General features: G+C 43.0%; 1 protein-coding gene across 4 annotated transcripts in view; it reads right to left on the reverse strand.

Annotated features, from left to right (window-relative positions):
- The window catches only part of CCP110 (centriolar coiled-coil protein 110), a 97,183-nt gene that overhangs the window by 72,305 nt on the left and 11,715 nt on the right, over positions 1–13,163 (reverse strand). For 3 of the 4 annotated variants that reach the window (XM_033963047.1, XM_033963045.1, XM_033963048.1), the window contains exons 2-3: positions 5,639–5,745; positions 3,697–3,853 (exon numbers count right to left, since the gene is read on the reverse strand). In XM_033963047.1, coding sequence (XP_033818938.1) covers positions 3,697–3,834 — 138 coding nt within the window. In that variant the 5' untranslated portion in view covers positions 3,835–3,853; positions 5,639–5,745. The remainder of the gene's footprint in view (positions 1–3,696; positions 3,854–5,638; positions 5,746–13,163) is intronic. The other variant, XM_033963046.1, reaches the window with a different exon arrangement.

Here is a 13,163-nt window from a genome sequence, read left to right on the forward strand (position 1 = left end):
CTATGCAATGATTGGGTGGTGAGGCGGCATTATAGCCTTCATGTCTCTGAGCAAAGTTTCCAAAAACAGTAAAGAAGATTTTTTTTCTTGTTATTATTTTTTCTGATTAAGACAAATGGAGTGACTTATTTGTCCGTTTTGTTTTTATTGTTAGCAGCAAGCATACTATGGACAGGATTTGTATTTGCACCAGGAAAATAAGGAACAATTTGCCTGCTTTCATCCATTTGATACAGCTGGAATCATTAAAATTTATAGATAGAATAAACTGTAAAATGTTATACTGGATCAGATCAAAACGGACCATCAAGTCTAGCATCCTCTCCCCAACCTGGCCAAAACCAGGTCTCAAATACTTGGAAGGATCCTAAACAAAAAGGTCATTCCTTGTTGTTTACATCGAGGGATAGATAATGGCTATTTCAAGTATACTAATGGTTTAATGACTAACAAATTGGCATACTCATTATAACCTCATCTCTCCAAAATTCACAATGTCTAATAGAAATATGACTCACACAGAATAACCCTCATGAGATACAATCATTGTTAAAATATTTTTATGAACATCAGAATGTCAGTATATATTTCAGAACACTCAGTTCTTCATAAGCCAATTTTTTAATTTATTTTCTTATATCCTGTCCATCTCAGAATGCATTTAAATACTCAACAAAAAAATTGGTCCATATATCTTCCACTTATTGCGAAAAAGCATGGAACCATAAAGGAGCAAAAATGTATATTTTAATTAAATACAGCTTCACCATAGGGCTTAAATGAAAAATTGGACTGATGTCTTTATTTTAATGTGATTGGCTGCTGGCTCCCACGTGATTAATATAAATAGATTAGATGCCACATCCATTTTAGATTGTGTAAAGAATGGCCATGTAGCAAATAGTAGCATCCAACTGGATAGTGAGTAACAGCTTAATATCTTTTTTGTGGGCTGAAGGATGAGGAGATTAGTTTCTTACCTTCTTTCTAGTAGAAGGGTATAGTAGTCTTGGCACGAGGGGTTCTTTCCCTTTAACCAAAAGGATTGCAGAAGGCATCATCTACATTTTTCAACTCTGCCTCCTTGCATCCCTGGGCAGTGCCTCAGCTTCTCAGTTTGTACCAAAGCTATGGATAACCCCTAAAAAGGAGACATAACAAGGAGGTCACGGGGCACTCCCCAACCAGTCAAGTCTTTTCTGTTCGGCACAAAAAGATTTGCACAAATAATATATAACCAAACCAATAGGCATATAGTCTAAAACAAAGTGGACCCAAACAAGCCATCTATCTGCATGCAACCAGCACTAGCATTTATGTAACTTCTATAGTCCCCCTAAAGGCTTGTCTATAGAGTTAACTGCTAGTTCTTCGTACTTGTTGAACTGAAGAACAGTGGGGATTTTCATCTTCTCCAGTGCTTTACAATTCTGTTGAAGGTTCTTTGGGACAAAGACTACTATCCGGATTCAGTACCTGATGACCGAAATGTGTGCATACACACTGTTCACTCCCACTATATGCGCCACCAGAATGGCTTGTAGTTGGACTTCTGCTCAGCGAAACAACCGGACCTCCTGTTTCAACAGAGCACTTTGCTTTCCAGGGACTTTTCGAAGGCCTACAGCACTAAACAAATGGCTCTTCGTTCCAATGATTTGTCAATAAACCATCGACCCTGAACTGGGCGACTAACAATGACCTCCCCAGCCGTAAAGACTAGCATCTGTCATCAATATCACCCAGAGGAAATGCAGAACAGCGAACCCTTGGACATCTCCACCTGGAGCCACAAACGCAAACTGCAACGTGTTTTTACCATTCAGGTCAATGGCATCTGGGGGAATCCATTTGCGGAGACCAACAGAATAATAATGCATCCTGAAGAGGGCATAGATGAGCTTTCATCCAAGATACCACTTCTATGATTGCCATCATCGACCCCAGTACCTACAGATAGTGCAAGGCCTTAGGAGCTGGCATTGCCAGTAACTCTACAATCTGACATCTCAGCTTCAGCTTGCGAGACTCTGGAAGAAAACACATGACCTTCCACCGTGTTGAAAAATATCCCTAAGTACTCCAAGGATTGAGCTGGTTCCAGGCAACTCTTCTAGAAATTGATAATTCATTCCAGGTTCTGCAGGAGCTGGACAACTTGTGTCACTGCCTTGTGACCGTCTGCCTTGAACAGGTCTCTGATCAGCTAATCATCCAAGTATGGGAAAACCTGAATCCCTGCCTTGCGCAGATGTGTTACTGCCATCACCACCATCATACTTCTGGATATACTTGACTACTCCTGGCTTGCTAATGTAATTTGAAAGTCTTTTTCTGTAACATCGCTGTCTATGTACCGTCTCTTCCTCTGTAAACCACTCTGAACTGCTTGTGGTATTGCGATATACAAAAATAAAGTTATTATTATTAAAGGTGTGAGGCAAGAATTGGAAATGTCTCCCCAGCACATAGAACCTGAGAAAAACTTTGTGGTCCGGGAATATGGGAATATATACCATATATACTCGAATATAAACGGAGATAACCTTCACCCCCCCCACACACACACACCCAAAAAAGGAGGAGAAAGGGTTGACTCGAATATATCAAGGGGTTGCCTGCCAGGCTCTGCACCTTGCTACCCCTCCCACGCTGCTCTGCTAGTTCTGCATCCAGTCCCCTCACTCACTCTCTCCCCTACCAGTCTCTGCACCCAGTTCCACTCCCTCCCTGCCAGGTTTTGTACCCTGTCCCCCTCCCGCCCAATGACTTGCAGGCCTCCACTAGGCCTGCCGTGGGACCTAGTGATCCAGTGGTTGCCAGAAGAGGAGGAATACCTCCCGCCTCCTGTCCCAGCCGATTCTAAGAATTGTTACCTCCCTCCCACCTCCCCCGTGCACCTTTAGTATCCCTAGTGGTCCAGATGTGAATCACAGCAGGAGCAACTTTCCTTCACTCCTGCCCATGCAGTCACCAGCTGATTATAAATCTTGTTGTAGCCAGTGAGAGGTTTTTTTTTAGGATCGTTGATAGAAATGTGGAACCTGTAAAATTTGATTTTGCCATTAAGCATGAATTCAGAAGGTTTCTGAGATCTTTTTCCTCTCATTTAGCCAATAGTGTGTCTGAACCATTCTAGGCTCCCACTCCAGCACAGCCCAAGAGACAGACAATCTTACTAACAAATCAAAAAATAACATTTTTAGTAATAGAAATATATGCATCAAGGTTACCCATCCCAGAGAAACATTATTACTGATATCCTGAGAATTTCTTTTAATGATAACCTAACATATTGTTTAGTAATTACAAAGTGGTAACAATATAAAATTAGAAAAACATGCACACCCATTGTAACTGCAGAAATCGAGATTGATAAGGTACAATATAAGATTAGAGAGAACGCCAGATGGTAAACTGCTGGGCATTTTTAGACTTATACCTTAGAAGTCCCCTGAAATAAACAGTTTCCAAATGAAAGCAGTTTCAAGACTATTAAAAAAATTGAAACCCTTCCATTTAACAGGTTGAGGAAAGCAAAATTTAGCTGTAAGTGACTTTACTACTTATGTGAAGCCAATTGATATTTCATAACAGCTACTTTATAGAATTATTTTAATAGAAAATTAGAAAAAAAAAAACCCAACAACAAAAACACACCCCACAAACTTTTAAATAAATTGAAAACAGTCTCACCAAAGGAGAAAGCACAGCAACACCATGAAACTGTATAACAGATATACTCTTGTGAGGAACAGGCAATAAAGCTTCTTGTATCGTCTCTCTTTGAATCCTGGCCAGCTGCTTTTTGCAGAACTCTTCATAGTCCTCCATCTCCCTATATAGTAGTAATCTGAATATGGCAAAAAAAAAAAAAAAAGTGCCAAAGCATTACTCCACTCGCAAAAACATTAACATCAACAAAAAACTCTTGGCATTAGACAAACCAATGAGTAGAAATATAGGATCCACTCGATTTAATAAATTGTATCAGGCACCAGTCCCCCCCCCAAAAAAAACAAAACAAAACACACACAGAGGTAATTAAAAAAGTTATATGCCCAACAGTCACAAAAGTTGAGTGGATTACAATAAAAACACAGGTGAGTAGGTTCATCAATTTGTAGTAAATGTCAAAAGATTTTACACCACCTTTTTTCATGCCTTTTGGGACCGTTCTGCAATTCAAAGATGTTGGAGAAGGATTACTAGATATATGACTACTACCACGTATACTCGAATATAAACCAAGATTTTTGGACCAAAAAAAAAAATAGCCCAAAAATGGGGGTCTTGGCTTATAGCCAGGTCATCGCCCACCTGCCCCCCTCCCGGACTTGTTGCAGGTCTCCGCCAGGCCTGCTGTATGGCATGGTGGGGTTGGCCGAGATGAAAGGGATCCCTCCCGTTTCCTATCCCAGCCAACTCTACCAATTTTTATTTACCTTCATCCCGCCTCCCCCTGCATATCTTTTTGAATCCCTGGTGGTCCAGCGGTGTACCAGGGCATGAGAGCTTTCCATGCTCCTGCTTGGCACTGAGATGCTCACTGAATGGCTGCCCTGAGTTCTCGCGGGACTCGTGAGAACTGGTGACAGCCATCCAGCAAGCGGCTTAACGCCAGGCAGGATTGAGAAAAGCTCACTCCTGCCTGGTACATCACTGACCCCAGGAGAACTAGAGGCAGCCATTCAGAGAGGGGATCAGCGTGGGGCAGGAGCACAGAAAGCTTGCTTCTGCCTGGTACACCGCTGGACCACCAGGGATTCAAAAAGGTATGTGAGGGGAGGTAAAAAAAATTGGCACAGTCGGCCAGGACAGGAGGGATCCCTCCTGTTCTGGCCCACCATATCATACAGCAGGCCTGGTGGAGACCTGCAGGACATTGGTAGGTTGGCTGGGTGCAGAGCCTGGCAGGAAGTGAAGGGGGTTAAATGCAAAGCCTGGCAAGGGAGGGAGGGGGAGCAGAGCACAGATTCTGGCAGGACACACACGTCAGCATAGCTATTGCTAGCAATCAGCATTTTCAGTTGGTAGAACTAATGTCAGCAAAGGCCTATGGGAAATTATCTAACTCTGGAATGTTGATGCAGAATTCTGTGCTCCTGCAGTATATTGGCATACATGATTGAGGATCACTGATACAGCTGCTGTCAGTTAAATCTGGATTTTTCCGGTGGAGGGATAAAGTAGGGTATATTATTTTTTAGGAAATGGAGTTTACTCCAGTGTTTTGGATTTGAAGGAATCAAATTAATTTATTGGTTAGCTGGGAGGCAAGGGAGGCTTGGGGTGGGGGGTGTTCCAAGCATAAAAAAAATATTTTCTACAGATTTGGAATCCATACCTACAGTTCTTTTCCCAAGACAGATTGTTTATTGTTCATTTTTTGTTTCAAGCTTGGACATAAGTGTTGTATTGCAGTTAAAAAAAAACAACCATAAAATTATTTATATACAAGCATTAATGCTGGCTTTTACAAAGCTGCGGTAGAGGTTTCTACCATGGGTGGGCTCCTAGAATTCCTATGTCAAAGCATTTAACTTGCCAGCCCACAGTAGAAATCTCTACTGCAGCTTTGCGAAAGGAGCCCTAAAATTATTAACTATGCAAAGTTATTAAAGCTTACTATTCTTACCAGTGATGGGGAAGTTCAATAACAACTTTAAAATTCTTCCATTGTCCCCACTGTTAAAGGGTGGAGGGGAAGAGCGAAGGGACCTGATTTATGAAGAAGGATATTCCCTATAGAGAAACAATGAGAAAATAGTTTAGTATGTCAGACCAAAAGACCCTCTTACAAATATGGTTAAATTTTGCAATCAGAATGCTAGTGTCTCCAAAACAGGTAAAGCAAAAGAGTAAAGAGAAAGGGATTGGGACTTGTATACTGCCTTTTTGTAGTTATGCAAACACACTCAAAGTGGTTTACATATACTGGGGCAATGGAGGATTAAGTGACTTGCCCAGGGTCATAAGGAGCAGCCCTGGGATTTGATCCCATAGCCTCTGAGTACAGAGGCAGCTGCTGACTACTTCTTATCTCCTTAAGTAACCACATCTGCAGTTATCAGTGTGGTCCAGGTCCCCATCAATATCCCTCTCCCAACACTCTACCCCAGTGATCTCAAACTCGCGACCCGGGGGCCACATGCGGCCTGCCATGCACTATTTTGAGGCCCTCGGTATGTTTATCATAATCACAAAAGTAAAATAAAACAGTTTCTTGATCATATGTCTCTTTAGCTATAAATGACAATATTATTATTGGAGACTTGGCCAAAAGGAAAGATTTATAAACTATGTAGAGTTTTACCTCATGCAAAATTGTCATTTCTTTAATAAGACATTAACTATTTTTCTGCAGCCCTCCAAGTACCTACAAATCCAAAATGTGGCCCGGCAAAGGGTTTGAGTTTGAGACCACTTATTCTCCTTCTCACCCCACCCTACCCATAGCTGTTTAGAAACTAGCTACATGGAAGGAGACAGAGGGTGGTGGTAAATGGAGCTCATAGCAAAGAAAAGGAAGTTACAAGTGGTGTGTCACAAGGACCAGTCCTTGCCCAGCTCTTTTTAACATTTTGCGAGTGATATTGCAGAAGGGCTGTCTAGTATCATCTACAAACTTTATCAAACTCTAATAGGCTAGATACCCCTGAAAGTGTGCCAAGCAATGAGGAAGGATCTAGCAAAGCTTGAAAAAATAGTTCATAAATTGGCAGCTATGATATAATGGGTTGCAAAATCCCAAGGGAGTGGAACAATAAAGGGAGTGAAGTACTACTGCGAACGAAAGAAAAGCAAGACTTGGGAGGTGATCATATTTGATGATCTTAAGGTGGCCAAACAGCTAGAAAAGGTGATGGCTAAAGCCAGAAAGATGCTTATAGTGCATATAGGAAGAATAGCCAGTAGGAAAAAGGAGGTGATAAAATGGAGCCTTGCCAGAGGAAGCTACTCTATTCAGTTCTGGAGATCACACCTTCAAAACAGAATGGAATTGGTCCTGAGGACGGCTACTAAAACAGTCAGTGGTGTCTATCAAAGTGTACAGGGACAGGCTTATAGATAATCAAAAGGAGGGAGAGGGGAGATAGAAACCTTTAAAAATCATATCTCCATGGCATAAATGCACAGATGAGTGGCATAAATGCACAGATGAGTCTCATAACTGAAAGGAAACTCTGAAATGAGAGGGCATAGAATGAAAGTTTTATGGAAGGGTGGAAGATGCATGAAATGGCCTCTCAGTATAGGAGGTGAAAACAACTGTATCTACATTCAAGAAAGCATGTGACAAGCACTTAGTATCTCTTAGGGCAGGGGTAGGGAACTCCGGTCCTCGAGAGCCGTATTCCAGTCGGGTTTTCAGGATTTCCCCAATGAATATGCATTGAAAGCAGTGCATGCAAATAGATCTCATGTATATTCATTAGGGAAATCCTGAAAACCCGGCTGGAATACGGCTCTCGAGGACCGGAGTTCCCTACCCCTGTCTTAGGGAGAAGAGATATAGTAGGATGGATGGGCAGACTGAATAGGCCATATGTGTCGCAATTTAAGAAAAGATACCAAGTCTTAATGCACGCTTACTTGAGAAATGAGGCAACAATGTCAACTGGGTTCTAATTATAACAAAAAAAAATTTTTTAGCCTATCAGATACAACAATTTCTGCTGATTAGTTTGGCTTACTTGCTTAATAACTCCAATAATTTCATCATAATACAGCCTGTGAAAAAGGTACCAAGTTTTTGTAACTTACAATATGATACCGGGTGAAGAAACTAACTACTGTACTTAATCTTTATTTAGCTTGCAGTATTTGGTCTTTTTTAGATCACTGAATTAAATTACTCATTCTCAGGTACGTTTTGCAGTTTTCTTCATAATTTAAAAAAAAAATTCTGACCGTAGGGGAGTTTTCACACGTTGGACTCAGTTGGGATTGGTATGTGTGGGCCAATTGGTGGATGTGGCTGTGGGGGCGGTTCGTCCATTTCGGGTTCTTCAAGGGCTGTACGGCCTGGATTCTCACGATTTATTTCCTTATCTTCAACTGAAGAAATACATTCAATCTTCCGGGATCTTGCAGGACCTTTCCAAAGGGAAAACTGGGTTTGAGAAACTTTTGGGACCAGTGGTTTCTAAGGGGGTGATTTCCAAGATTTATCAATGTTTGAATGGACAGAGGGGACTTCCCTCGTGGTATGACAGCATGGGAGCGGGACTTGGGTGGCCCGTTGTCACAGCAGGACTGGGATCTGTTGTGGCGGCATATGGCAACACCTATTATAGAAAACGGTTATAAAGTCCTGTTCCGCAGGTACCTTGTACCGGCATTGCTCACTAAATTACATGGGGGACCTGTTGGAGGGCATATGGAGATCCTGGTACTTATTTTCATATGTGGTGGTGTTGTCCCTTGCTCCCCTCCCCACCCCTTCTGGTCTCCTGTGTTTCAGCTTGACTGACAACTTGGGTACCGATATTCCTCCTTCTGCAGCTATGGCCTTTCTTAATCTGTATGCGGTTGATGGGGAGGAGGGGGAGGTAACCTTTTCTAAGCTTCTCTTGATGGCCGCCCGGGTGCTGCTGGCCCAATTTTGGAATTCTTCAACTGTTCCAGACTAGAAACTGATTATATGTAAGTTGAAAGATTGTCATTTGCTTTATAAACTGACTGCTTTGCGTACAGGTGCCTGGGGTAAATTTAACAGGCTCTGGAGATCCTTTAAACCAGGGGTGTCCAACCTGCAGCCCCGTGAAGTATTTTGTGCGGCCCCGGTTGAGGGCGATGCAGTGTTTTCCTCTGCTGCCCCCGGGTATTTACCGTCTTGCCAGTTTCCTCCTCTGTCTTGCTGCAGCGTTTGCGCAGCCCCAGAAACATTTATTTTTGGCCAATGCGGCCCAAGAAAGCCAAAAGGTTGGACACCCCTGCTTTAAACATTGGAGAGCTACTATGCCAAAAGTTCTAGTGATGTATATCTGCTATATGATTGGGGGGGAGGGGAGGGCAATTGCTATATTTGTTCTGGTTCTGTATTTCATTACTTCGGTAGGGTACGTACTGTGTTAGTTATCGCTTACTCTTGAACTGCTGTTTTTGTGCTGTTACTCTGTAGCTTGTTTTCTTCTGTTGCTTTACTTGATTTTTCATTAAAAGCATTCAATTAAAAAAAAAACAAAACTGGTCAAAAGGTCTTCATATTAAATTTTAACTGCCAGAACTGCAAAATGATGCACTTGGGGTACAGAAACCCAAAGATGATATATGAGATAGAAGGAGAGGGACGGGAGAGACTGATAAGCACAGCTCAGGAGAGGGACCTTGGGGTGATGGTGTCTGAGGATCTCAAGGTGATGAAACAATGCAACAAGGCAGAAGAATGCCGAGCTGCATAGGGAGGGATATAATTAGCAGAGGAAAGGAGGTGTTGATGCCCCTGTACAAGTCATCTCTTGCTAAGGACTAGAGAATGACATGGGGAAAAAAAATCTGTCCTCGTCCCTGCCCTGTCCCCGCGACCCTGTCCCTGCCCCATCCCCGCGACCACTGTCCCCGCCCCGTCCCCACAGCATCCATACAAGCCTTAGTACTGCAATATTTAGCTTATTCCTTCCTTATAAATCAAAGTTCTGGCTGCTGGCCTTTACTTATAAATTTTTATCAACACAATATACTACTTTATCCTAAAGCAAAAAAAAAAAAAAAAAAAAGGAAATAAATAAAATAGAAATTTTTTTTTATGCCTTTGTTGTGTGATTTCTGCTTTCCTCATCTTCTCATTCAAGTCCTTCCATCCACTGTCTGTCTTCTCTCTGCGTCTTTCATTTGCTCTGTTACTGTGCCTCTCCCTTTACCCCCATCCCACCCCAACTGGCCTGGCACCCATCTTCTTCCCTCTGCTCCCCACATAGTCTGGAATCTCTTTCTTCCCCATTTCCCTTCAGCGACTGTTCCTCCCCACACCACCTTCCCCAGGTCCCCTCAGCGTCTGTTCCTCTCTAGTCTACCTTCCCCAGTTCCCTTCAGCATCTGTTTTTCTCCACCCCACCTTTCCTCCCTTTCTCCCTTCCTACCCCTTACCTTCGTGGCAGGCAATTTCTAAATGCGTTTCTACCAGCAGCCAGAGCATTGAAATCGCGTGTGGCTGCAGGAAAGGTCGTCTCTGATGCAACTTCCGGCTATCAGTATGGAGGAGGGAGGGAGAGTGATCAGTGACCGCGCGTTCCCTCCCTTCACTGCGGAGACAAGGCCATTCACCACTCCACGGGGCGGTGAATGGCCTTCTCCCCATACCCGCGGCGACCGCCTCTTTTCTCCACCCCGTTTCGGCGGGTTACCCGTGGGTAACAGCCACTGTGTCATTTTCTACTAAGGACATAAAGGCCTAGATTCACTAACCTTCCCAATGCTATGCGATCCGTGGCATGCCGACTCATCCACAACCGTCCTCATGCAAATGGGGACGATCAGAGGCACGCCCCCCACCGACCACCTGTAGATGGTCTGCGCATGCTCTTCGCGCTGGAAACTTTTTTTTTGTGAGCCCGTGGCTTTAACCCCTGAATTTAAAGCAAGGCTGCACTGTAGTGTGTTCTGGAACTTAACAGAACACGCCGTAGTGCAGCCCCGCTTTAAACCCACGGGTTAAAACCATGGAGTCAGGGCGGCAAAACACAGAGAAGTCGGGGCAGAGAGCAGGGTGACAGAGCGCAGGGTTTTTGCACAAGCGACTGGATCTTAGCAGTCACTTGTTTTTTGGATCGGCTAGCCCCAGTCGGTGTGCCTGAATTTTGTTACTGAATCGAGGCCCTTCCTACTTTGCATGCCATTTCCCCTCATTTGCATGCATGGGATCAGATCAGGTGCGGATATGCTGGGGAGGAAGGTTAGTGAATTGGGTCGGGGTTGCAAAGTGGTCGGGGGTAATCAATGGGCTTAGTGAATCTAGCCTATAGAAACTTGAAGAAGTTCAGAGAAAAGTGATGAAAATAGTATGGGGTTTGGATGTACGTATGAGGAGAGACTTGATGACCTGAATATATACACCCTGGAGGAATGCAGAAATAGGGGTGATATGATACAGACATTCAAATACTTGAAAGAAATTAATATACAAACAAGAGGAGGGATCTCTTAGGGAGAGGAGGAGATAGTGGATGTTGTGGATAGGCAGATTGGCTGGGCCATTTAGCCTTTATCTGCCATCATGTTTCTGTTTCTATGTTAGAGAACATAACTTAGATTGCAGGGAGGCCAACTCATGAATAATGTCAGGAAGTACTTTTTCACAGAGAAGGTGGTGAAGATAAAAACAATGACAGAATTCAAAAAAGTGTGAGTTAGACATAAAAGGATCCCTAAATAGAAAGAGTATGATATCAAAACATGACATGACAGATCAACTGCTATAACTTCATTTATGATGAGCAGGAGTAGTGCTTAAGCTCCAGCAGTGGGGACATGAAGCCAATGCTGAATGGTGGCAGCAGCTCCAGCAGTGGGGAAGTGAAAACGATGCCTCTACAATCTGAGTCCCATGAGAGAGAAAATAGATTAGGAGGGTGTGGAGTAGGTTTTGACAGCACCTTGGTAGCTGGGGAAGTAGGACCAGTGCAGGGCAGCTTTTTAATGGACTGAGCCCTGAAAATGGCAAGAATGGATCAGGAGCAAGTATCATCTGAGTACAGGTCTTGCATATCTTGGGAGGAAGGGAAGATATCTTAAATCGGAATTAGCAAGTAAAATGTATATATTGGATTGTTGTTCAACATTGCCTTGATAATAAATGTGACTGTAGGGCAAACGATGGATCATACAGGATCTGTCATTATGTTAACTATATTTCTGAAAGATGGGCTGCTACTAAGTATGGAGACAAGAAATGTGAAGACATATGTAACTTAGATTTTTTAGTTTTTTTATTCTTGTTTAATGAACAATTATAGAAATATTCAACAATGTGGAACATGTACAATATGCTGCGTAGATCAATGAAATGTTAAGGCATTTCATAATATTTTATTATAACAGAATGTGAAAAATGTAAAAGGGTGTGATGAAAACTTTACAAAGGTACAATACAGACAATCCTGAAATGGAAGGCACAGCAGCATGATTTTTACCACCTGAATTATATAAAAGCTTCAAAATGGCAAAGGGAAAACCAACACTTATCACTGAGGTAAAAGGAGACAAGTAGCATGCCCTGGGCTATTTAAATTCAGCTATAGATCCAATCTTAGCTGTGTCTCGGGAGTTCATCTGACTCATACTCTGTGTTGTAACCACTAGACAAAACGGTTTCTAAAACAAATATTCACTGCAGCCCCGTTTTCGGTCCGAGGCTAACAGCAATTGTGTTCAGTTTCTCTTTATCATAATACAAGCTAACTTTTAAAATATGCATAACCAGTTTATATGCATTTTAAAATGACCAACTTAAAACTAGGAGCTTACTGGCATTAATGCACCATCAGCATGCATAAATTTGAGTTAAGCCAATATAAAAAAAAAAGCACAGCGAACCTCCAAGTGTGTTGGCATCCAAACTTCAATACCGTATATACAGTATATAATAATCAAATATAAACCAGAGTATAAATAAAGCAGTGTCCTCCCCCCCTCAAAAAAGGAGAAAACTGTTACTCGAGTATAAACTGGGGGGATTATATTCAAGTATTCATGTATTCCCCCCCCCCCCCGTAACTCTAATGACCAGCAAAGTGAGAATGGCTGAACAATTAGTCACACAAATTGTTAGCTCAAGAGAAAGGTACCACTTATGACCAGTGTTCCCGCTAAGCTGCGTTGACGTGCGCACGCGCACAAAATATTACCTCGCAGCGCACATGTTTCTCGTCACAGCGCACACAGTGTAGAGCACAGTTCTTCAACCGCCGGTCCGCAAACAAAATCTTGCCGGTCCGCGAAGGATTCGGTCCCCGCCGCAACGAAAGGCCGGCGTCAGCTGACTTGCAACTTCCTGTTGCAGTCGCTGTGCCGGGACTCCTGCCTTCCACCGCGTTTGCCTCCTGCCTTGTCTCCGCACCTCCAGACCAGCAGCGGCAGCTGTGTATGCTTTTAACTTCGGCACAGAGCTGCCCCTAATCAATAGTTTAGCGCGGTTTCATAAGGCAGCCTCGGGGCCTTTG

The sequence above is a fragment of the Geotrypetes seraphini genome, chromosome 11, assembly GCF_902459505.1.
Source record: "Geotrypetes seraphini chromosome 11, aGeoSer1.1, whole genome shotgun sequence".
Taxonomy (NCBI): domain Eukaryota; kingdom Metazoa; phylum Chordata; class Amphibia; order Gymnophiona; family Dermophiidae; genus Geotrypetes; species Geotrypetes seraphini.